The sequence below is a fragment of the Beta vulgaris genome, chromosome 4, assembly GCF_026745355.1.
Source record: "Beta vulgaris subsp. vulgaris cultivar EL10 chromosome 4, EL10.2, whole genome shotgun sequence".
NCBI classification, from domain to species: domain Eukaryota; kingdom Viridiplantae; phylum Streptophyta; class Magnoliopsida; order Caryophyllales; family Amaranthaceae; genus Beta; species Beta vulgaris.
In genome coordinates this window covers 35,562,595-35,587,433 of record NC_079205.1, presented here as the reverse complement: position 1 = coordinate 35,587,433, position 24,839 = coordinate 35,562,595, and the positions used below count along the sequence as shown (strand labels likewise).

The following is a 24,839-nucleotide window of genomic DNA, read 5'->3' as shown; positions in this document are numbered from 1 at the left end:
AAAAAAATTAAAAAAAATATTTTTTTTTGCCTTTTTTTATCAAACATCATGATTATATTTATTGCATTCGTGTTGTTGTTGATATCCCAAATAAAACAGAACTAACAGATTCCAATAAACCAAAAACACTATACTTACCCTAAACTCAAACAAAAAGAATCTGCATTATAAAAAATAGAACTTTCCATAAACTCCCATTTCACTATCTCCAAAAACACTATACTTACACTAAACTCAAATAAAAAAAACCACCAATACTCCAATAGGAACAAGAACAAGGTTAGATGAGGATCAAAGTGGTAAGCCTATAGATCAGAAACTTGACAGAGGTATGATTGGATCCTTACTTTATCTAACTGCTAGTAGGCCTGATATTTCCTTTAGTTTTGGTTTATGTGCTAGATTCCAATGAAATCCTAAGGAATCCCATTTGACAGCAGTGAAAAGGATCCTTAGATATTTGAAAGGAAGTGATGATCTTTGTTTATTCTATCCTCGAAGTGACATATTTGATCTAGTTAGCTACTCTGATGCTGACTATGCTGGAGACTTGGTGAATCGTAAAAGCACTTCAGGCATTGCCCTGTTCCTAGGATCAAGCTTAGTTTCTTGGAGTTCAAAGAAGCAAAACACTATTGCTCTTTCCATAGCATCCCTTTTCATAGCAGCCCCTCACCAAAACCCTTCGTTGTATAAAGGGCTGCGGTTTTGACCATAACCGCAGCCCTTTGATCAAAAAAATTAAAAAAAATATTTTTTTTGCCTTTTTTTTCAAACAGCATGATTATATTTATAGCATTCGTGTTGTTGTTGATATCCCAAATAAAACAGAACTAACAGATTCCAATTAACCAAAAACACTATACTTACCCTAAACGCAAATAAAAAGAATCTGCATTATAAAAATTAGAACTTTCCATAAACTCCCATTTCACTATCTCCAAAAACACTATACTTACACTAAACTCAAACAAAAAAAACCAACGATACTCCAATAGGAACAGGAACAAGGTTAGATGAGGATCAAAGTGGTAAGCCTATAGATCAGAAACTTGACAGAGGTATGATTGGATCCTTACTTTATCTAACTGCTAGTAGGCCTGATATTTCCTTTTGTTTTGGTTTATGTGCTAGATTCAAATGAAATCCTAAGGAATCCCATTTGACAGCAGTGAAAAGGATCCTTAGATATTTGAAAGGAAGTGATGATCTTTGTTTATTCTATCCTCGAAGTGACATCTTTGATCTAGTTAGCTACTCTGATGCTGACTATGCTGGAGACTTGGTGAATCGTAAAAGCACTTCAGGCATTGCCCTTTTCCTAGGATCAAGCTTAGTTTCTTGGAGTTCAAAGAAGCAAAACACTATTGCTCTTTGAACAGCCGAAGCTGGGTATGTAGCAGCAGGTGCATGTTATTCTCGGGTACTATGGATCAAACAACAGGTACGCGATTTTGGCATAAAATTTAAGTGTGTTCCGATACTCTGTGATAATACCAGTACTATATGCATTTCCAAGGATCCAATTCATCACTCTAGAGTCAAGCATATTCACATTCGTCATCATTTCTTAAAGGACAATGTAAAAAAGTTATTAGTCAGAGTTTAATTTTGTCCCACTGAAAATCAAATAGCTGACATATTGACTAAACCTCTCTCTAGGGAGAGGTTTGAAACGATATGCTTGGAACTAGGAATGATAAGAATTGTTTGAATGTAACAATGATGTTGATTCCCTGAGAATCGTTTCTTATTAAGTATGCCCTGCAACTTTCATGAATAAATTTCATACACCTAGGGTCAAGTATAAGGACTCACATTTGTCTTTAAATATTACCCTTATTATCCTTGCACATAATTTGGTACGTAAGTAGTTTGTACAATGTGGACAAATTTTATTATATGCAAGAGTAATTTTTCCTTTTTCTATTTTTTTCTTTTCTTATTTTTTCCTCCAATATTCTTTGATTATCACTAGTGGAAAAATAAGAAAGGGTTGCGCTAAAAAAGGCCCTCAGGGCTGCGTATTATGACAGCAGCCCTTTCCATAGCAGCCCTTCACCGCAGCCCTTCGTTGTATAAAGGGCTACGGTTTTGACCATAACCGCAGCTCTTTTGATCAAAAAAATTAAAAAAAATATTTTTTTTGCCTTTTTTTTATCAAACATCATGATTATATTTATTGCATTCGTGTTGTTGTTATCCAAAAAAACAGAACTAACAGATTCCAATAAACCAAAAACACTATACTTACCCTAAACTCAAATAAAAGAATCTGCATTATAAAAAATAGAACTTTCCATAAACTCCCATTTGACTATCTCCAAAAACACTATACTTACACTAAACTCAAATTAAAAAAAAACCAACCATACTCCAATAGGAATAGGAACAAGGTTAGATGAGGATCAAAGTGCTAAGCCTATAGATCAGAAACTTGACAGAGGTATGATTGGATCCTTACTTTATCTAACTGCTAGTAGGCCTGATATTTCCTTTAGTTTTGGTTTATGTGCTAGATTCCAATGAAATCCTAAGGAATCCCATTTGACAGTAGTGAAAAAGATCCTTAGATATTTGAAAGGAAGTGATGATCTTTGTTTATTCTATCCTCGAAGTGACATCATTGATCTAGTTAGCTACTCTGATGCTGACTATGCTGGAGACTTGGTGAATCGTAAAAGCACTTTAGGCATTGCCCTGTTCCTAGGATCAAGCTTAGTTTCTTGGAGTTCAAAGAAGCAAAACACTATTGCTCTTTCAACAGCCGAAGTTGAGTATGTAGCAGCAGGTGCATGTTGTTTTAAGATATTATGGATCAAACAACAGGTACGCGACTTTGGCATAAAATTTAAGTGTGTTCCTATACTCTGTGATAATACTAGTGCTATATGCATTTCCAAGGATCCAGTTCATCACTCTAGAGTCAAGCATATTTACATTCGTCATCATTTCTTAAAGGACAATGTATAAAAAGGATTAGTCAAAGTTGAATTTTGTCCCACTGAAAATCAAATAGCTGACATATTGACTAAACCTCTCTCTAGGGAAAGGTTTGAATTGATACGCCTGGAACTAGGAATGATAAGAATTGTTTGAATGTACCAATGATGTTGATTCCCTAAGAATCGTTTCTTACTAAGTATGCCCTGCAACTTTCATGAATAAATTTCATACACCTAGGGTCAAGTATAAGGACTCACATTTGTCTTTAAATATTACCCTTATTGTCCTTGCACATAATTTGGTACGTAAGTAGTTTGTACAATGTGGACAAATTTTATTACATGCAAGAGTAATTTTTCCTTTTTCTATTTTTTTCTTTTCTTATTTTTTCCTCCCAAATTCTTTGATTATCACTAGTGGAAAAATAAGGAAGGGTTGCGCTAAAAAAGGCCCTCAGGGCTGCGTATTATGACAGCAGCCCTTTCCATAGCAGCCCTTCACCGCAGCCCTTCGTTGTATAAAGGGTTGCGGTTTTGACCATAACCACAGCTCTTTTGATCAAAAAATATTTTTTTTGCCTTTTTTAATCAATCATCATGATTATATTTATTGCATTCGTGTTGTTGTTGATATCCCAAATAAAACAGAACTAAAAGATTCCAATAAACCAAAAACACTATACTTACCCTGAACTCAAATAAAAAGAATCTGCATTATAAAAAATAGAACTTTCCATAAACTCCCAATTCACTATCTCCAAAAACACTATACTTACACTAAACTCAAATAAAAAAAACCAACCATACTCCAATAGGAACAAGAACAAGGTTAGATGAGGATCAAAGTGGTAAGCCTATAGATCAGAAACTTGACAGAGGTATGATTGGATCCTTACTTTATCTAACTGCTAGTAGGCCTGATATTTCCTTTAGTTTTTGTTTATGTGCTAGATTCCAAAGAAATCCTAAGGAATCCCATTTGACTACAGTCAAAAGGATCCTTCAATATTTGAAAGGAAGTGATGATCTTTGTTTATTCTATCCTCGAAGTGACATCTTTGATCTAGTTAGCTACTCTGATGCTGACAATGCTGGAGACTTGGTGAATCGTAAAAGCACTTCAGGCATTGCCCTGTTCCTATGATCAAGCTTAGTTTCTTGGAGTTCAATGAAGCAAAACACTATTGCTCTTTCAACAGCCGAAGTTGAGTATGTAGCAGCAGGTGCATGTTGTTCTCAGGTATTATGGATCAAACAACAGGTACGCGACTTTGGCATAAAATTTAAGTGTGTTCCTATACTCTGTGATAATACCAGTGCTATATGCATTTCCAAGGATCCAGTTCATCACTCTAGAGTCAAGCATGTTTACATTCGTCATCTTTCTTAAAGGACAATGTATAAAAAGGATTAGTCAAAGTTGAATTTTGTCCCACTGAAAATCAAATAGCTGACATATTGACTAAACCTCTCTCTAGGGAAAGGTTTGAATTGATACGCCTGGAACTAGGAATGATAAGAATTGTTTGAATGTACCAATGATGTTGATTCCCTAAGAATCGTTTCTTACTAAGTATGCCCTGCAACTTTCATGAATAAATTTCATACACCTAGGGTCAAGTATAAGGACTCACATTTGTCTTTAAATATTACCCTTATTGTCCTTGCACATAATTTGGTACGTAAGTAGTTTGTACAATGTGGACAAATTTTATTACATGCAAGAGTAATTTTTCCTTTTTCTATTTTTTTCTTTCTTATTTTTTCCTCCCAAATTCTTTGATTATCACTAGTGGAAAAATAAGGAAGGGTTGCGCTAAAAAAGGCCCTCAGGGCTGCGTATTATGACAGCAGCCCTTTCCATAGCAGCCCTTCACCGCAGCCCTTCGTTGTATAAAGGGTTGCGGTTTTGACCATAACCGCAGCTCTTTTGATCAAAAAAATTAAAAAAAATATTTTTTTTGCCTTTTTTAATCAATCATCATGATTATATTTATTGCATTCGTGTTGTTGTTGATATCCCAAATAAAACAGAACTAAAAGATTCTAATAAACCAAAAACACTATACTTACCCTGAACTCAAATAAAAAGAATCTGCATTATAAAAAATAGAACTTTCCATAAACTCCCATTTCACTATCTCCAAAAACACTATACTTACACTAAACTCAAATAAAAAAAACCAACCATACTCCAATAGGAACAAGAACAAGGTTAGATGAGGATCAAAGTGGTAAGCCTATAGATCAGAAACTTGACAGAGGTATGATTGGATCCTTACTTTATCTAACTGCTAGTAGGCCTGATATTTCCTTTAGTTTTGGTTTATGTGCTAGATTCCAAAGAAATCCTAAGGAATCCCATTTGACAACAGTCAAAAGGATCCTTTGATATTTGAAAGGAAGTGATGATCTTTGTTTATTCTATCCTCGAAGTGACATCTTTGATCTAGTTAGCTACTCTGATGCTGACTATGCTGGAGACTTGGTGAATCGTAAAAGCACTTCAGGCATTGCCCTGTTCCTATGAGAAAGCTTAGTTTCTTGGAGTTCAAAGAAGCAAAACATTATTGCTCTTTCAACAGCCGAAGCTGAGTATGTAGCAGCAGGTGCATGTTGTTCTCAGGTATTATGGATCAAACAATAGGTACGCGACTTTGGCATAAAATTTAAGTGTGTTCCTATACTATGTGATAATACCAGTGCTTTATGCATTTCCAAGGATCCAGTTCATCATTCTAGAGTCAAGCATATTCACATTCGTCATCATTTCTTAAAGGACAATGTTGAATAGAGATTAGTCAAAGTTAAATTTTGTCCCACTGAAAATCAAATAGCTGACATATTGACTAAACCTCTATCTCGGGAAAGGTTGAAACGATACGCCTGGAACTAGGAATGATAAGAATTGTTTGAATGTACCAATGATGTTCATTCCCTAAGAATCGTTTCTTACTAAGTATGCCCTGCAACTTTCATGAATAAATTTCATACACCTAGGGTCAAGTATAAGGACTCACATTTGTCTTTAAATATTACCCTTATTGTCCTTGCACATAATTTGGTACGTAAGTAGTTTGTACAATGTGGACAAATTTTATTATATGCAAGAGTAATTTTTCCTTTTTCTATTTTTTTCTTTTCTTATTTTTTCCTCCAAAATTCTTTGATTATCACTAGTGGAAAAATAAGAAAGGGTTGCGCTAAAAAAGGCCCTCAGGGCTGCGTATTATGACAGCAGCCCTTTCCATAGCAGCCCTTCACCGCAGCCCTTCGTTGTATAAAGGGCTACGGTTTTGACCATAACCGCAGCTCTTTTGATCAAAAAAATTTAAAAAATATTTTTTTTGCCTTTTTTTATCAAACATCATGATTATATTTATTGCATTCGTGTTGTTGTTGATATTCCAAATAAAACAGAACTAACAGATTCCAATAAACCAAAAACACTATACTTACCCTAAACTCAAATAAAAAGAATCTGCATTATAAAAAATAGAACTTTCCATAAACTCCCATTTCACTATCTCCAAAAACACTATACTTACACTAAACTCAAATTAAAAAAAAACCAACCATACTCCAATAGGAATAGGAACAAGGTTCGATGAGGATCAAAGTGCAAAGCCTATAGATCAGAAACTTGACAGATGTATGATTGGATCCTTACTTTATCTAACTGCTAGTAGGCGTGATATTTCCTTTAATTTTGGTTTATGTGCTAGATTCCAATGAAATCCTAAGGAATCCCATTTGACAGCAGTGAAAAGGATCCTTAGATATTTGAAAGGAAGTGATGATCTTTGTTTATTCTATCCTCGAAGTGACATCTTTGATCTAGTTAGCTACTCTGATGCTGACTATGCTGGAGACTTGGTGAATCGTAAAAGCACTTCAGGCATTGCCCTGTTCCTAGGATCAAGCTTAGTTTCTTGGAGTTCAAAGAAGCAAAACACTATTGCTCTTTCAACAGCCAAAGTTGAGTATGTAGCAGCAGGTGCATGTTGTTTTCAGGTATTATGGATCAAACAACAGGTACGCGACTTTGGCATAAAATTTAAGTGTGTTCCTATACTCTGTGATAATACCAGTGCCATATGCATTTCCAAGGATCCAGTTCATCACTCTAGAGTCAAGCATATTTACATTCGTCATCATTTCTTAAAGGACAATGTATAACAAGGATTAGTCAAAGTTGAATTTTGTCCTACTGAAAATCAAATAGCTGACATATTGACTAAACCTCTGTCTCGGGAAAGGTTGAAACGATACGCCTGGAACTAGGAATGATAAGAATTGTTTGAATGTACCAATGATGTTGATTCCCTAAGAATCGTTTCTTACTAAGTATGCCCTGCAACTTTCATGAATAAATTTCATACACCTAGGGTCAAGTATAAGGACTCACATTTGTCTTTAAATATTACCCTTATTGTCCTTGCACATAATTTGGTACGTAAGTAGTTTGTACAATGTGGACAAATTTTATTATATGTAAGAGTAATTTTTCCTTTTTCTATTTTTTTCTTTTCATATTTTTTCCTCCAAAATTCTTTGATTATCACTAGTGGAAAAATAAGGAAGGGTGGCGCTTAAAAAGGCCCTCAGGGCTGCGTATTATGACAGCAGCCCTTTCCATAGCAGCCCTTCACCGCAGCCCTTCGTTGTATTAAGGGCTGCGGTTTTGACCATAACCGCAGCTCTTTTGATCAAAAAAATTTAAAAAAATAATTTTTTTTTTTTTGCCTTTTTTTATCATACAACATGATTATATTTATTGCATTCGTGTTGTTGTTGATATCCCAAATAAAACAGAACTAACAGATTCCAATAAACCAAAAACACTATACTTACCCTAAACTCAAATAAAAAGAATCGGCATTATAAAAAATAGAACTTTCCATAAACTCCCATTTCACTATCTCCAAAAACACTATACTTACACTAAACTCAAATTAAAAAAAACCAACCATACTCCAATAGGAACAGGAACAAGGTTAGATGAGGATCAAACTGGTAAGCCTATAGATCAGAAACTTGACAGAGGTATGATTGGATCCTTGCTTTATCTAACTGCTAGTAGCCCTGATATTTCCTTTAGTTTTGGTTTATATGCTACATTCCAATGAAATCCTAAGGAATCCCATTTGATAGCAGTCAAAAGGATCCTTAGATATTTGAAAGGAAGTGATGATCTTTGTTTATTCTATCCTCGAAGTGACATCTTTGATCTAGTGAGCTACTCTGATGCTGACTATGCTGGAGACGTGGTGAGTAAAAGCACTTCAGGCATTGCCCTATTCCTAGGATCAAGCTTAGTTTCTTGGAGTTCAAAGAAGCAAAACATTATTGCTCTTTCAACAGCCGAAGCTGAGTATGTTGTTCTCAGGTATTATGGATCAAACAACAGGTAAGCGACTTTGGCATAAAATTTAAGTGTGTTCCTATACTCTGTGATAATACCAGTGCTATACACATTTCCAAGGATCCAGTTCATCACTCTAGAGTAAAGCATATTCACATTCGTCATCATTTCTTGAAGGACAATGTAGAAAAGGGGTTAGTCAAAGTTGAATTTTGTCCCACTGAAAATCAAATAGCTGACATATTGACTAAACCTCTCTCTAGGGAGAGGTTTGAAATGATACGCTTGGAACTAGGAATGATAAGAATTGTTTGAATGTACCAATGATGTTGATTCCCTAAGAATCGTTTCTTACTAAGTATGCCCTGCAACTTTCATGAATAAATTCATACACCTAGGGTCAAGTATAAGGACTCACATTTGTCTTTAAATATTACCCTTATTGTCCTTGCACATAATTTGGTACGTATGTAGTTTGTACAATGTGGACAAATTTTATTATATGCAAGAGTAATTTTTCCTTTTTCTATTTTTTTCTTTTCTTATTTTTTCCTCAAAATTTTTTTGATTATCACTAGTGGAAAAATAAGGAAGGGCTGCACCAAAAGAGGCCCTCAGGGCTGCTTATTATGACAGCAGCCTTTTCCATAGCATCCCTTCACTTTTAGTGAAGGGCTGCGTTTTTAAACCGCAGCCCTTTATACAACTTAGGGCTACGGTTGAGGCCGAAAAACGCAGCCCTTCCAATTTGGAAGGGCTGCGTTTTGGGCCTCAACTGCATCCCTTTTGATCCAAAAAAAAATAAAAAAATAAATATTTTTTTTTCCTTTTCAAACAGCATGATTACATTTATTGCATTCGTGTTGTTGTTGATATCCCAAATAAAACAGAACTAACAGATTCCAATAAACCAAAAACACTATACTTACCCTAAACTCAAATAAAAAGAATCTGCATTACAAAAAATAGAACTTTCCACAAACTCCCATTTCACTATCTCCAAAAACACTATACTTACACTACACTCAAATAAAAAAACTTTCCGCAAATATGCATTCACGAACGAAAATGATAAAAAAAACGAAAATGAAAAAAACAGTGAACGAAAATGAACAAAAATGAAAAAAAAAACGAACGAAAATACAAAAGAAAAAAAGTATAGATATGAAATTACATGAATTCATCAAAACAAATTATAGATCTGAAAAACGAAAAAACTATACTTGTTGTTGTCGTTTCCAATGATGTTGCGAATCGATGCGGAGAGGTATTAAAATTGTGATTTTTTGGAATGTTTGAAACGGTTCGAACTCTTTATCTATACTCCATCTTCTTCACTTTTATTTTCCCAATCATGATCATAATGGAGAAAAAGAAGAACAAGAAAGAGAGCGGAGGAGAGAGAAAGAGTGTTGTTGATGAAATAGAACGGTGCTGAGAGAACGAACGAACAAACTGAAATCATCTTCTTCACTCTTAGGGTTAGAAAAAAGTCGGCAAAGAGGGAGAACGTGAGAGAAGAGAGGATGGCGAGAGAGAAGAGGGAGAACGTGAGATTGAGTAAAGGACGTGAGAAGTAAGGGAATGAAAATGAAGCCCACGAGAAAGAATATCCATATTTTTAGGTTAGAATTCATTTCAATTTTTTTTTTTAAAAAAAAGCCCATAAAGGGCAGCGTTTTTTTAAAAAATGCAGCCCTATAAGCCATGAAGGGCTAAAAACGCAACCCTTTATGGCTTCTAGGGCTGCGTTTTTAAAAAACGCAGCCCTTTATGGTTTATAGGGCTGCGTTTTTTAAAAAAACGCAGCCCTTTATGGCCTATAGGGATGCGTTTTTCTTTATAAAAGAAGGGTTGCGTTTTAGAAAACGTAACCCTTCCTTTTTTTTCCCCTAGTGTATTTTGTTTCTATCTATCTGTCCTAAATTCTGTACATAAATGCGTTAACATGTATTAAGGCCAAAATTGCAAGTTCGGTTATTCTGAGTTTAAAGGAGAAATTTCTTTAAATTCTTCCCAAAACCCCATAAACCGTTTCAGTGGACCTACCCCTTTTAGTTACTTTCACACGGCTTCATCATTGCTTTTAAATCCCAACCCATCACATCACTGACCCCTCACAGCTCTCTACTCTCACATCAATTCATCTCTCTCTCATCTCTCATCTTCAACCTCTCCAAAACCTTTTCACTAATCTTCCCACAACAAAAATTCCAGAGATTAAGGAAACTTTCCAAAGGAGAAAACACCATCACTTGAAGACATTAGCGCTCAAAAATCATCAAAAACAAAAGAAGATTCAACTAGGTCAAAAGCCGAATCCTCTGTACATGTCTCTCTCTCTCTCCTAAACATGAAGACGGTGAAAATGAAGTGGAAAGTGAACAAGAAAAGGAAATTACTATTCCTACGAAGAGAGGTAAGAAAAAAAAATCATCCCAATTTCTTGTGGGTTTTTTTATTGATGTTGCATGGTGCAAAAAGTCTAAATGGATGGAACTGCTGAACATTTTAAAATTTTAAAAATGGTGGAAAGTTGTTAATAGTTTAGATGATGGATTATATGAAAAATAAATGCGTGATTTTTGCTCCAGTTTTAATATCACTGAGGGAGTCTATGTGAGTATCATAAGTGGAAGTGTTGTCACCATAACTGAGAAGAAGTTGGGGGAGTGGTTTGAAGTTCCAATTGAGGGTTATAAAGAGTATGTTAAGGGTAGAGCAAAACTGAATATCAATGGAGTCTCTAATGACAAAGTTCTTGCTTTCTTTAATGGAAATCCGAATGCATTGTCCCTAGATCAAAAAGAGCTTTTCCCTTTCCATAAACTGTTATTTCAATTTGTGTGGCGTTTTGTCTTACCCCGCTCCTCAAAAAGAACCCAAGCTAGTTTAATGGATCTCTCCATTATGTACTGCCTTGCCAAGAACATCAGAATCAACCTCCCTTCTTTGATAATTTCTCATTTGTCTCATTGCATTTCTCATAATATAAAAGTTGGCTATGGAAATCTTCTCTCTACCATCTTCAAAAATTGCAAAGTAAAACTTCGTGCCAGTCCCTCCTTCTGTCTTGAACCTGAAAATTACTTAACCAAGGACACATTGTCAAGACTCAGTTTAAGGTTGGTTAATGGGAAGCTGGACTTTGAGAAGGAGGAGACACTTATCAAGGTGGAAGTGGGTGTTAAGAGGAAACTGGGTGAAGAGGGAGTTCCTGGTGGGTCTGTGAGGAAGAGTCAACGAATTGCTGGGTCCAAGTCTTTGAAGGAGCAGGATCAAGGTGAAGTTGTGCTTATTCACCTGGAGTCGGATCCAGTTCCTTCCATAGCTGTTGATTTCCCTCTATTGTCTACCACTGGACTACACAGAATGCTCCGGAAAATTCAAGACTCTCTGACTCTCCTGCACTCTAGGATCAATGTCATTGAGGCCACTGTCTCCACTTTGGATTCTCGGCAGCAGCAACAACTGGTAGCCATTAAGCAAGCTGATACGGGGATCAGGAACAAAGTAGATGGTGTCGTCTCCAAAATTGATTATGTGGTCACCACCCTCTTTAAACGCCCCATGCCCTAATCTCTTTTTAACTATGCATAATAGGACAAGTTTTTGTGGCTGTAATATTTGTTAAACAATCTCCTTTATGTTTTCTCTTTACTGTTATGCTCTGCATATTGATTATTACCTGCTGTCCATATTGCTGCTTTTTACTTTTCGTATTTTTGGTGTGCTTGGATGGCTAATATTATAAGATATCTGTTTGAGCGACTTGCTTGCTGCCTAGACTGTTGACTCTCTACTGCTGCAGGTTCATATCCTTAGTTTTGATAATGACAAAAGGGGGAAGAGATGTTATTGGTATAAGTCAATTTTTTTTTCCTTAGTTCCTATGCATGTTTTTCTCATCCTAGTAGATTTTGATCCTGTTTGCAGTCCTAGTTGAGTCTAGTTACTTAGGTTGTGTGTTATTTTTTTTGTTTTTATTTTCTTTTGCTAAAAACGAAAAAATGAAAAAAAATTTACCAATTATTTGCCATCATCAAAAAGGGGGAATATTGTTGTATTCACTATTTCGATGATGACAAATATTTATCTTTGATTAATTTAGTTTCTTTTATTTTGTGTTATTAGATTTATTTATTTTATTTTATCTTATAATTTAGGTTTGTTATTTTACCTTAGGTTTATTATTCTATATCACAAATATTGTGTTTAATAACTTATGGAGAATTGATTAGGAGTTTAATAAAAAATTAAGTTATTAAAGTTATTTGTGTTTCTGACAACAGTTAATATTATGGACTTTGATTTTTTGAAAATATTAGAAACCATAATATTCTTGGAAGTAAGTATATACACAGGAAATAAAAATGCTAATTGACGTGAAGCTTGGAGAGGCGCTAAATTCCAGCACCTAAAAAGGAGGGTTGTTGAAGTAGTTCCTGGATTTTAGGAACTACAACAACCCACAATAGCTTACCTATTTCTATGGCGTGTGATCGTGGCTGAAGATTTGGAACCACAATAGCACAACTTTAAACGGATTTATAACGGCTACATAGCGGATGAGTGAGGCTGAATTTTAGCTTCCACTATGTACGTGGAGAAGATCATGGGACAATCTGTTATCTACAAATAGTTGTGTGTAACGAACAAAATGTTTAAGCTTTCAGAATTTTATTGTAATATTTTATGTGAAAGTATATTCTGTTTCATCTCTTCTTTCATTATTATTCACTGTATTAGAGATTGGGTTGTGTGAAACAAAATCTGTAATCATTTCGAGAGAAAAAGAGAAAGAGAAAGAAAAGAGAGAAAGAGAAAGACTTCGAGTGAAGTCAAGAGAGAAAGTCACTTGTTTAGGGGGAACAAGGTGACAGGGAACAAGTTCCTAGAGGAACAGAGAAGGTACAATATTAGGTTGTACAAAAGAGAGTCTTTTGGCCTAAGTATATTAAAGAGAATTGAGTAAAAATTCCTCGTGGTCAAAGTTTTCTTCCTATTGGGCCTAGGAAGTTTTCCTTGTAAAAATTCTCGTGTTCTTATTTCTTTTAAGTTTATGTACTTATCTCTTTCTTAGTTAAAGATTGTTTTATTTCCGCAAAAAAGTTAGAAAATCTTGCCAACTACAATTCACCCCCCCCCCCTCTTGTAGTGCTCAAGTGTTTGCACTCGACTAACATTCCTGAAGCTTTTGTTGGTTTGCAGGTACAGGCGTAAACGATCGATTTTGTCCCGACACATGTGCTTTGACTTTCGGTTTTGCAAACCTCAGTCAAAGTGGGGGCTTCTGCACAAAATTGTGTCTCCCCATTGAAGGATCCAATGAAATATACTGCGGTATTAGTTGGCACGGCCGAATGGAAGAGTAGTCTAAATAACCAGGCCACGTGTGTTTTGAAATAATATTATTAAAGTCCAATTAATTATCCATGATGATTAATTATAAGTTAAACCCATAAAATGTTTTAAATCTATTTTAACGGCACAATTAAATATTTATTAATTTAATGATTATTTTCATAACTGCTTTTATTATCTTTTCTAAACACTTTGATCATAAATCAGATTTTCATCCTGTAAAATTCAATCTCCAAATTTTTAGGGATAAAAATAGCATCTTCAAAGCAGTCATGTTTGATACATAAACTAGTTTTTTATTGTTTCAGAAACATGTTTACACGTGTTTACATTTAGTTTGACAGACCACATCAGGCACGCCAATCTGCGTCTGACGCGTGTCATTGCGCCTACGACGTAGGAATCCGCCTAACGTAGGATTCCTTTGACCTATAAATATGGGTTTATTTCTCATATCAAGCACGGCTTTGAATTATTATTTTACTAATACTTCCAAATACTATTATGAATCTCAACATACTTTCACCTTTCAAATCAATTTCAATTACTGATTATAATAAGTTCCTAGTTCCACGATTGCTCCGCCTGAAAGCTAATACGCTCTTTAATCTAAACCACATAGGTATAATCATGAGTATCCTTTAATAAATATATTTTATTATATTGAAGTTATTAACAGTTTTTGTCATGATGTAGATCTATAATTGATATAATATTCCTGATTCTAACCCTTTTATTATTCTTGTATATAATATTCCTGATTGTGTTATTTGTTCTATACATGATATTTATCACCCACATGTTATTATTGCTAAACAAGACCTAAATAATTGTTCTAACTAATTCAGATAATTTGAACAATTGGTTAGGAACCTTGTAATATGATTATTTAATAACTTGTCACTAAATAAATAGTCTTTTTATGTGTTTCCTTGACCAACCTAGACTAATATTTTTTAGGGTGCTTAAAACGTTATACGATTATTCTTTTCAATAAAATTTGTAATGGGCAATATAGTTCCAGACTGTATTGTACCCTCACCGCCGAACTCAATTTTTGGTTCCTGACCATCTATGGAGTTATGATGGAGAAATCTGCATTGGATGAATTCCTAATATGTCCCTACCATTTCAATATCCAATTAAGTTTACGATTCTTCCTTTAAAGAATTGGTGTCGACTTCAAAACGAATTCCAAATCAAACATTAACAATGGGGTAGTCAAATAAACGCGCTCACATTGCGTGTAGGCTTTAAAGTAATAAAAATCCACGCCTACACCCATTACCCTACCTTGAGGTCGACAACGGCAACAAGGACTAGATCTACTACCACACTTACACCAGAGCTCAAAAACCAAACATGGTACTCAATTGGTGGTGTTAAATGCATGAGGTTGATGCAAAGGGAAAAAGAGTTTCGGCCTAATCCTGGTCCAGAAAAACTAGCCAACGCCATTGTAATACACAAAAGATTTTCGTTTGTTTTATTTTGAGTAAGGTCACCACAATTTTGTAGTGTATATTATAATATGAGGTTATTTACAAGAATCATGTGCTCTACCACAACTTTGTCGCGTGCATGGGTGCAGTTTTATATAAGGTACACTAATTAACATACATATATGTGTGATTCTCTGTAATAAATTAACTCATGTCATGTTTTCTTTTCTATTTTCTATGGTAATTAGTAATATATTTTTATTTTAATTAATTACTAGGTTTTGGGGAAGGCTAGTTCACATTACAATAAGACTCAAAAGGCCGGTTCACCTCACAAGAAAGCTAAGAAGGCAACTGCAAGTGATGAAGGTGAACCAAAGGTGTTGAATGATAAAGTTTCTACGATAAAAGGTGCACTTATTCTCGACCCAGATGTGTTGTAAGTCCTTAGTACTACATGCTTTTGGTTACATAAGTGCATTAGATATTTCCCCGATGATAGTACCATAGAGGTTCCTTTGAGGGCTCAACAATTCCACTACATTGAGGAGTCACGACATGGATTTCTAAAGTCGATATTAAAGAATTCTTATGTGGGTAGAGTTGAATGTTTTCATGATACAAGATTTCAAGCGGTGGTACATAAGTATATAAATATATACATATATGCTAAATTAGTTTTTAACTTCCATAATAAGTAAGTTACTTTTTGTTATTATGCTTTCTCAGGTTATTGTACACTAAGCTGAGTGGAACAGCGAGCGAAAACAAGATTGGTTCGTTATATCCAATCATGATACGAGATGACGATTGTTTAAAAACAAAGCCGACGTGAAACAGTATCTCGATATGAGTTTCAAATCATCATCTCGTTTAGGAGAGAAGTTCATCCTTGTTTCGTATATTGAAAAGTATGCTTGTTAAACTTGCTTTACTTTTATTATTCGATAACCAAATTCACCTAATATTTTTTGAATAGGTAATAATTCTATTATTTCCTTGTTTTAGGCTCTGTTGCACACTAATTGTGATATGTTTGGCAACTAACTAAGTCTATCACTTTGATTCCTTGCGTCGACAACCTGCACGGTCCTTACTAATCAAACATTGTTAAATAGATAGCCTAATAATAAATAAATATATATGTAATTATTAATATTACACATTATATATATATATTATATATATATATATATATATATATATATATATATATATATATAACTAATTTGATTGACCTTATATTGAAATACTTGTCTCCACATACTTCAAATTTAACATGAACTTTTTTGGATGTTTTGGTGAATTTTAGTATCCTCAAAAAGATATTGATGTTGATTGTGGACAGCACACACTGAGGTACATGTTGGATTATATAGTCAACCATTGCACTGACATCGATGATCTTCAAAAGTGTGTAACTAATTAGTATATTTTAGTTTAAATTAAAATTATGGGTAATAGTTAGTTTGTTTTTAGAAATCAAAGTAGCACATATTCACAAAAAATAACCAAATTCGACCCCAAAACATAGTACTTTGATTTATTCCTAATAAATTTGACATATATAGTTCAAATATACATAGAGTAAGTGATATATGCTTATTTTAGCTTGGAATTACAATAGTAAGTTCAAATAAGATAAATATTGAATTTCGAGATGCTAAAGTTCATTTTAGGCTTATTTTGGCCGTTTTGTGTCCAATTCTATATTTTGAGTCATTTAACTATCTATTTTGGAATATGATCATATGAGACATAATATAACTATAAAGTAGATTTTAAGGCTTGCATTTGTTCAGGTTTAGTTTGAATAGGGAAGCTAAAGGTCATTTTAGGCCTATTTTAGCTGTCTTATGCCCAATTCGTATTTTGAGTCATTGAACTTCAATTTTTATTTAGCATGAAAATGTAAGGTATAATATAAGAAGTAAGTATATTTTTAGGCTTGCATTTGACTTAATTTCATTTCGAGAAGGTAAAGGTCATTTTATGCTATTTTGGTTGTTTTGTATCCAAATCATAGATTTTGAGTCATTTAACTCCAATTTCTTTCAGAATATGATAATATGAGGCATATCATAACAATTAAGTAGATTTTTAGGCTTGCATTTGTGCAAGATTGAATTTCGAAAAGCTAAAGGTTATCTTAGGCCTCTTGGTCGTTTCTTGCCTGTTGTAGCCTGAAAATCAATGGCTACGGGCATGACACGTGGCACCATCTTGGCCCTACATGTGGCATTCGCTTATGTAGGAAAAGTACATGGGTCAGCAGATTGTATGGGCTAAAGTACACTTTTCTGAGGAAAAGATGTACTGAAAACCCCCTTTATGTCCCTAAATTGTACTTAGGCCCAGTACATGTAAAGCCTAATTCTACAAAAGAGTGAGGTGTGCTCACCAATCAGCACCTGCCACGTGTCACAATATTATTGCTTAGACAATCAGATGCTCTCAAATTAGGGTGACATTAAGGTACAACAGTCATTTCAAACATTATAAATAGTCCTTGAAATCATGGGAAAGGTACGTTTTTCATAACATAGTACTGTTATTCTGCCATAAATTCTCTCTCTCTCTCTCTCTACTTTCTCTCTCTAAAAGTTCCTTCATATCCCTGATACATGACTTAAGCTTCGAAGGGGGAAATACCACCCAAACCTCCTGGGTGGGTCCCTTTTTGCAGGTGGCTAGTCAGAGCTCAGGATCGGGATCCGAGTCCAAGTGTTGTTGCACAAGTCTCCAAATTGAGAACCTTTGTTGGGAGTTATTGTATTAAATTTACTAGTTTTGTATTACGTAACATTTGGCGCCATCTGTGGGGAGACGCAACAATGACTGATTGTGACTCATCTAATGTCGCTCGGAACCGAAGTTTTGAGATACGAGTAGAGGATACCGTGGATGATGAGAGGCCGCCTCGTGGACGAGACAGGCCCTCTGCTGCCGTCCGTCTCGCTGGAGGGAGTAGGATCCCTATTATCCAAGAGAATCTTGACCGTCCAGTGACGGTTGGTCATCTGGAAACTGTCCTGAATGGTTTCCAAACTAGAATGGCCGCTGTCATGAAGGAACAAATTAAGATCAATATGTTGTTCTTTCAAGTTAACCCAGAAAGAGAGGCCGCGGTGCTGCTCAAAGGAAGGTCTCAGGAAGGTCGTCTAGGGACCAACCGACCTCCTCGGCCTGAGTTGACTAAGCCGTTGTCTAAAGGAAAACAGCCAGCTGTTAGTGAGCAAAGAAGGAAGATGGACTGGAAGTTGGTAGTCCGTCCAGGAGATAACATCCCTCCTACTGGTCATAATATGGAGACGGATGCCAAGGAGTACCTGGAGGCTAAAAGGGCTGCTGCTCTTCAACGTTCAGCCTCAGGTTCTACCCCTTACATTAAAGATCCTTCGTTAAGAGCTTTGTCCAAGACAGCAGGGAGAAGTCATGGACCTTCGGCTGTTCAGCCAAGGCAGGAGAAAACGTTTATACAACCAATGGTGTACAGGCGTCAAGCCTTAGCTAACACCTCCTCAAATCCAGTACTGAAGGAATACCGCCGGGAGCACATACCCACTGAGGGACATGTTGGGGCGCTCAGGATTAATTGGTCCACTCATTTTTCGGCCGGAATCATGGAAGCTCCTCCATTCCCAAAGGTTAAGCTTCCGTCGATTGAACCTTTTGACGGTACTACAGACCCAGATGATCACCTATCAGCCTACAAACACCAGATGTACGTCCACGGAGTTGATGACGCTACATGGTGTAAGAACTTTCCAGCCACACTGAAAGGAGTGGCGTAGAAGTGGTTTAACAATCTTCCTCCTAACTCGGTGAATAATTTTACTGAGCTTAGTATATTGTTTACCAGCCATTTTGTGGCAAATCGTCAAGAGCAGAAGACAAGCATGCATTTGGGCAAGGTTGTTCAAGGGCCTAAAGAAGCCCTAAGGAGTTATGTGAAGAGGTTTAACTTAGAAGCATTGCAGATCCAGGATCTGAACGCAGGTGTGGCATTTGACGCTTTCATCCGAGGTCTGAGACCTGGATGTTTTAAGTTTGACTTGGTGAAAAAGAAGATAACCACCCTAACTGAGGCCCTTAAGGAGGTCGAAGCTTTTATTCACGCTACAGAAGATTGTGCAGAAGCAAAACATTCGGAGGCAAAGAAAGTTGAAGAGGCTACTCACCCAAAAAAGAGTCTCCCCAAGAAAGCTGAAACATGGGAAATGACCTCAATGACAACCTCGTCCAAGAGGAGCATAAGATCTAAACCGACAGCCTCAGCTGAGCCCATAGAGTTCAGGATGGATCAGTATTCCATTCTCATGGAGATCAAGGATCAACATGAACTGAAGGCGCCGGCAGAGATGAAAATGCCCTACAGAAACAGGGACAAAAGTAAGTATTGTCATTTCCACAAAGATTGTGGTCATGAGACGAATGAGTGTAAGCATCTAAAAAGAGCTTTGGAGGATCTAGCTACCTTTGTAAGCATATAAGTAAAATGAACTCTTACCTACCTTAGTCAAGTAGAAAATTCCAGAAGAAAGACAATCGTCAGGGAAGAAGGAAAGATGATGAGAGCACTGATGAAGATGTGGTGATGGTAATCTCTCGAGGATTTGCAGCCGGGGGTCCTACAACTCGCGGCCACAAGAATTATTTACGGGAACTCAGCCAGGAGATGCTTACCAACCAGGCAGAGTCTGATCCTTTCCCTAAAATAGTGGTCAGCGAGCAGGATCGAGGGAAGATAAGAACGCCTTGTGATGACCCTCTGGTGGTAGAGATGAAGATTGCAAATCTCAGGGTAAGACAGGTCCTGATTGATACAAGAAGTTCTACTGATAATATCAGTGCGGATTGTCTATCAAGATTAAAGTTTGATGAAAATGATTTAGTTCCGGTCAATCATCCTATTATCGGTTTCGGCGGAGGAGTTATTCATCCCATGGGGACAGTTACCCTACCCGTCAGGGTGGGAGATAAAGAGGCTGCTCGAACGCTTTTTGTGAAATTCCTGGTAGTACGAAATCTGACAGCTTACAATGTCATCCTCGGACGACCTACCTTAAATTACATTAAAGCCGTCATTGTAACTCACCTGATGCTCATGAAATTTGAGTGTGATGGTGGTCAAATTGGATCTTTGTATGGAGACCAGCAAGCGGCAAGGGAATGCTATCTTACTACTTTGAGACCGTCATCATGGAAGGAGAAACCAGAGCAGCCAAAGGCCATGGAGGATGAACCGGCTGAGAAGGTAAAAGGCCATATAAGTAAGTTGAAACAAGAGGTAGAGAAAGCACAAATGAAGCGCTTTCCAGAGAGCAAGCCGTCAATGCTCCTGCCGAGCAAGAAAAGGAGATGTTTGGCTATCAAGGAAGTAAAGAATTCGTCTGAATAAGTAATGGTCATCATGAGCTTGGGAGTAGAACGTCCAGAGCCAGTAGAGAGCCCAGTTGAGATTTTCCTGAGTCTAGAACTTCCAGAAAGGATGCTGAAAATTGGATCCGTCCTGGGTGTTCAGACCAAGGACGCCTTGGTTGCATTGCTGAAAGAATTTGAAGATGTCTTTGCTTATACGGTGGAAGAGATGCCGGGAATTGATCCCGAAGTTGCTGTGCATAAGTTGAACATAGAGCCGGGGAAGAAGTCAGTCCGGCAGAAGAAGAGGCACCTTGGTCCGGCCAGGAACCAAGCAGTCGACCAGGAGGTCCAAAAGCTGCTAAAATCCGAATTCATCCGGGCAACCTACTATCCGGATTGGATCGCCAATGTGGTCATGGTTCCCAAGCCGAATGGTACTTGGTGGATGTGCGTTGAGTACACTGATTTGAACAAGGCATGTCCCAAGGAAAGCTTCCCTCTGCCTAAGATTGATCGGCTGGTTGACTCCACAGCGAGGCATGCGCTGCTTAGTTTCATGGACACCTATTCAGGCTTTCACCAGATCCCTATGTGGCTGGAGGATCAGGATAAATCTTTTTCATTACTGAAAAGGGGCTCTATGGCTGGCTTAGGATGCCCTTCGGCCTGAGGAATGCCCCAGCCACCTTTTAGAGGCTTATCAACACAGTCTTTCAGCCGCAATTGGGAAGGAATATGGAGGCTTATATTGACGATATGATCGTCAAGAGCCGAAAGGAGATGGATCATTTGGATGACTTAAGAGAAACATTTATGACTTTAAGAAAATAGAAGTTTAAGCTCAATCTGCAAAAATGCGTATTTGGAGTAGTAGCAGGCAAGTTTCTAGGGTTCTTGGTCGACCAGCGAGGAATTGAGGCCAACCCTGACAAGATACAAGCAATTCTGAATATGACTTCTCCGTCCAAGATAAAGGAAGTCCAGCGTTTGACAGGGTGTCTGGCTGCCCTTGGACGATTTTTATCTAAGTCTGGTGATAAATGCCATCATTTCTTTGCAACAATAAAAAAGAATGCAAAGTTTGAGTGGACGGAGGAAGCAGAGAAAGCTCTTCGGCAAGTAAAAGAGCACCTCCAGTAGTTGCCCAGGTTAATCTGCCCGGCCGAAGGAGAGAAATTATATGTATACCTGGTCGTGTCCCCATTCGCAGTTAGTGCTGTTCTCTTAGCTGAAAGGGACTCAGTACAGATACATGTCTACTTTGCTAGCCATGTGCTAAAGGATGCGGAAGGTAGGTATTCAATGATAGAGAAGTTCGGCCTAGCACTGCTAATGGCCAGCCGAAAGTTGAGACCGTATTTCCTTGCTCACAGTATTCTAGTCTATAGTGATCAACCGTTGAAGCAAGTGTAACAAAAGATGGATGCATCTGGACGAATGCTGAAGTGGGCCGTGGAGCTCAATATGTTTGATTTATCATTTGAGCCCAGAAAAGCAATTAAGGGGCAAGCCTTAGCAGACTTCATTGTAGAGCTTACTCGACCTACAGTAGAATGCGTCCAAGACCCAGCAGAAGGAAAACGACATTGGACTCTGATGGTGGATATATCGTCAACAGCCAATGGTTATGGAGCTGGTATAATCTTCCAGTCACCATAAGGGGACAAATTTGAGTATTCAATTCCAGGCTTCGAACAATGAAGCAGAGTATAAAGCTCTCTTAGCCGGCATCAAAATGTGCAAGGCGACCGAGGCCCTGGAAATTGAAGCGAAAACGGACTCTCTGCTGGTGGTCAGACAAGTCAATGGAGATTTTGAATGCAAAGAAGCATCTATGAGCAAGTACATGAATTTGATCAAGGAGGAAATAAAGACTTTGAAGCGGTTTGTACTGGACCAAGTGCCAAGGTCAGAAAACCATCAAGCAGATGCTCTCTCCAAGCTAACCAGTTCGGCGGAAGAAGATGGGCCAAGAACTGTGTTTTTGGAGGTCAAGACAGCCAAAAGCATTGATTCAAAAGAGGTCCTATTTCTAAGCACGTAAAACGATTGGACGAGCCCTATCATTGACTATAAGAAAACAGGCCAACTGCCCCTTGATCCCATGGAGGCCAAGTATGTAAAGGCTAGGGACAAGTGGTTTGAGTTGTGGAATGAAACTCTCTACAAAAAATCTTTCAATCGACCCCTTCTCAAATGTATCACTCGAAAGTACGGATTGGAAGTCCTGAAAGAACTGCATGAAGGAGCTTGTGCCTCCCACATTGGGGCAGGGGCGTTAGGAGAAAAAGCTTTAAGAAATGGCTACTTTTGGCCGACCTTGAAGGAGGACGCTTTGCTCTATGCAAAAACATGTGATAGTTGTCAAAGGCATGGCAACATCTATCAGAAGCCGTCCAACTACTTAACTCCAGTCCTTTTTCCTCTTCCCTTTGCCAAATGGGGAATGAATATTCTTGGTCCTTTTCCTATAGCAGCCGGCCAGAAGAAGTTTGTGATGGTAGTCGTCGACTACTTCACCAAATGGGTGGAAGCTGAAGGTATGAGAGGAATTACCACCAACGACGTCAAAGGGTTCATCTGGAAGAACCTCATCACAAGGTTTGGTATGCCTCAGTCCATTGTTTTTGACAATGGGCCACAATTCAAAACGCCCAAGCTCCGTCAATGGTTGGCTGATCAAGGAATTAGGGCCCACCTCGCGGCAGTTGCCCATCCCCAGGCCAATGGGTAAGTTGAGGCTTTTAACAAAATCTTGTCGGCAACAATTAAAAAGAAGCTGGATAATGCAAGAGGATTGTGGGTAGAAGAGTACAGTTGGTTTTATGGTCAATTAGAACAACGGCTAAGAATTCAACTAGAGAAACTCCGTTCATGCTCGTCTATGGCTCGAAGGCTGTTCTTCCTATTGAAATTGAGGAACCAACTCTGCGATTCGTGATGTACTCAGAGGATGCCAACTGGGCTGCTCTCCGGACGACCTTGGACCAGGTTCCTGAAGTCGGGGGCAATGCGCTGCTAAGGATGCAACTCTACAAATTAAGAATGGCTAGAGAATTTAACAAAAGAGTAGCTAGGCGGCCATTGAAGAAAGGAGACCTCGTCTTGAGAAAAATGGAAGCAGTTGGTCGGGCCAAGGAGCTGGGCAAGCTCACTCCAAACTGGGAAGGACCCTACAAAATCGTCGAAGAAGTTCAGAATGGCACCTTTCGTCTGGAGTGCATGGACGGTTGTTCTGTTCCTAGGACGTGGAACTCTGATACTCTGAAAAAATACTTTGTTTAAGATATCTCAAGAAAGTGTAATCTTTTCTTAGTACCCAGCAATGAAAAAGTAGAAATGTATACATGTATCTTGGCCTTCAGCCAAGCAAAATTCATATAATACAGCTCTACTTCTCTCCTATGACTGTCTCTCTGTTTGATTTGTTTGCCTGATTTAGTTAAAAATGCATACTATTGGCCAAACTGACCAATAAAGCAGAGCAACAAGTAAAAATATCTTCTATTAGGAGACTGGCCAACATATTACATGATATCAGCCTGTAATTTGTTTACTTAAAGAGTTAAACATCTCCTAAACGATGTCGGCTGGAATTAGGACGCCTTAGTAAAGGTATTCTACTTTCCGTCCAAAAGCCATTCCCAGGAATAACAACCTTAGTAAAGGCACAAGTTATTTCATAATTTAAAAAGGACGGACGAGTTACTATAACTTTCATCAAATGTCCAAGTTATTTAGGAAATTATGGTCCTCCTTCTTGAAACAAAGAAAGGTCACTAAGACCTCTTTGTCCAAGAAGGGGGGCATATAGGGACCTAATTTACTACTGATAACCAAGTCTTTGTCCAATGACGAATGATAGCCAATTTTCAGGCCGAATAAGTTTTTAACTTAGCATCAGATAAACGAGTTAAAGTATTCGGCCAATCAGATAAACGAGTTATTTTCGTACTTAGCATTTTTGTCCAAAATAATTGGATCAAAAGACATGCGTCATGTGCATAAAATAATGAAGCTTTGTAGATAGAAAAAGACAACTCTTTTATAGATAATAAAAAGAGAAAAGATTACAAACTAGTCTAAAAAATACAAATGATAAATTCTACTAGGCTAAGTACAAAAGGAGTCTGCAGCCAAAAAACAGAAAAAACTACAAAATACAAATGGCTTGCGGCCAAGACTGAGAAAAGAGAACCGCAAGAAAGACAAGACTAAGCAGCTGGAGTATCATCGTCGGCCTGGATTTCAGGGTCAACCTCCTCTTCTTCCTCGTCGTCTGAGGATTCCTGGAATAAGGGAGGTTCTTCCCCGGCCATGGTAGCTTTGTGAAGATTCTCCTGAAAGTTGAGTCGACGG

General features: G+C 37.4%; 1 protein-coding gene across 1 annotated transcript; it reads left to right on the top strand.

Annotated features, from left to right (window-relative positions):
* Positions 1 to 19,015: 19,015 nt before the first annotated feature.
* On the top strand, positions 19,016 to 20,517 carry LOC130591124 (uncharacterized). Its single transcript, XM_057394046.1, has 2 exons — positions 19,016 to 19,597; positions 19,654 to 20,517. The coding sequence occupies exons 1-2, from the start codon at positions 19,016 to 19,018 to the stop codon at positions 20,515 to 20,517; spliced, it is 1,446 nt and encodes a 481-aa protein (XP_057250029.1).
* Positions 20,518 to 24,839: the final 4,322 nt, after the last annotated feature.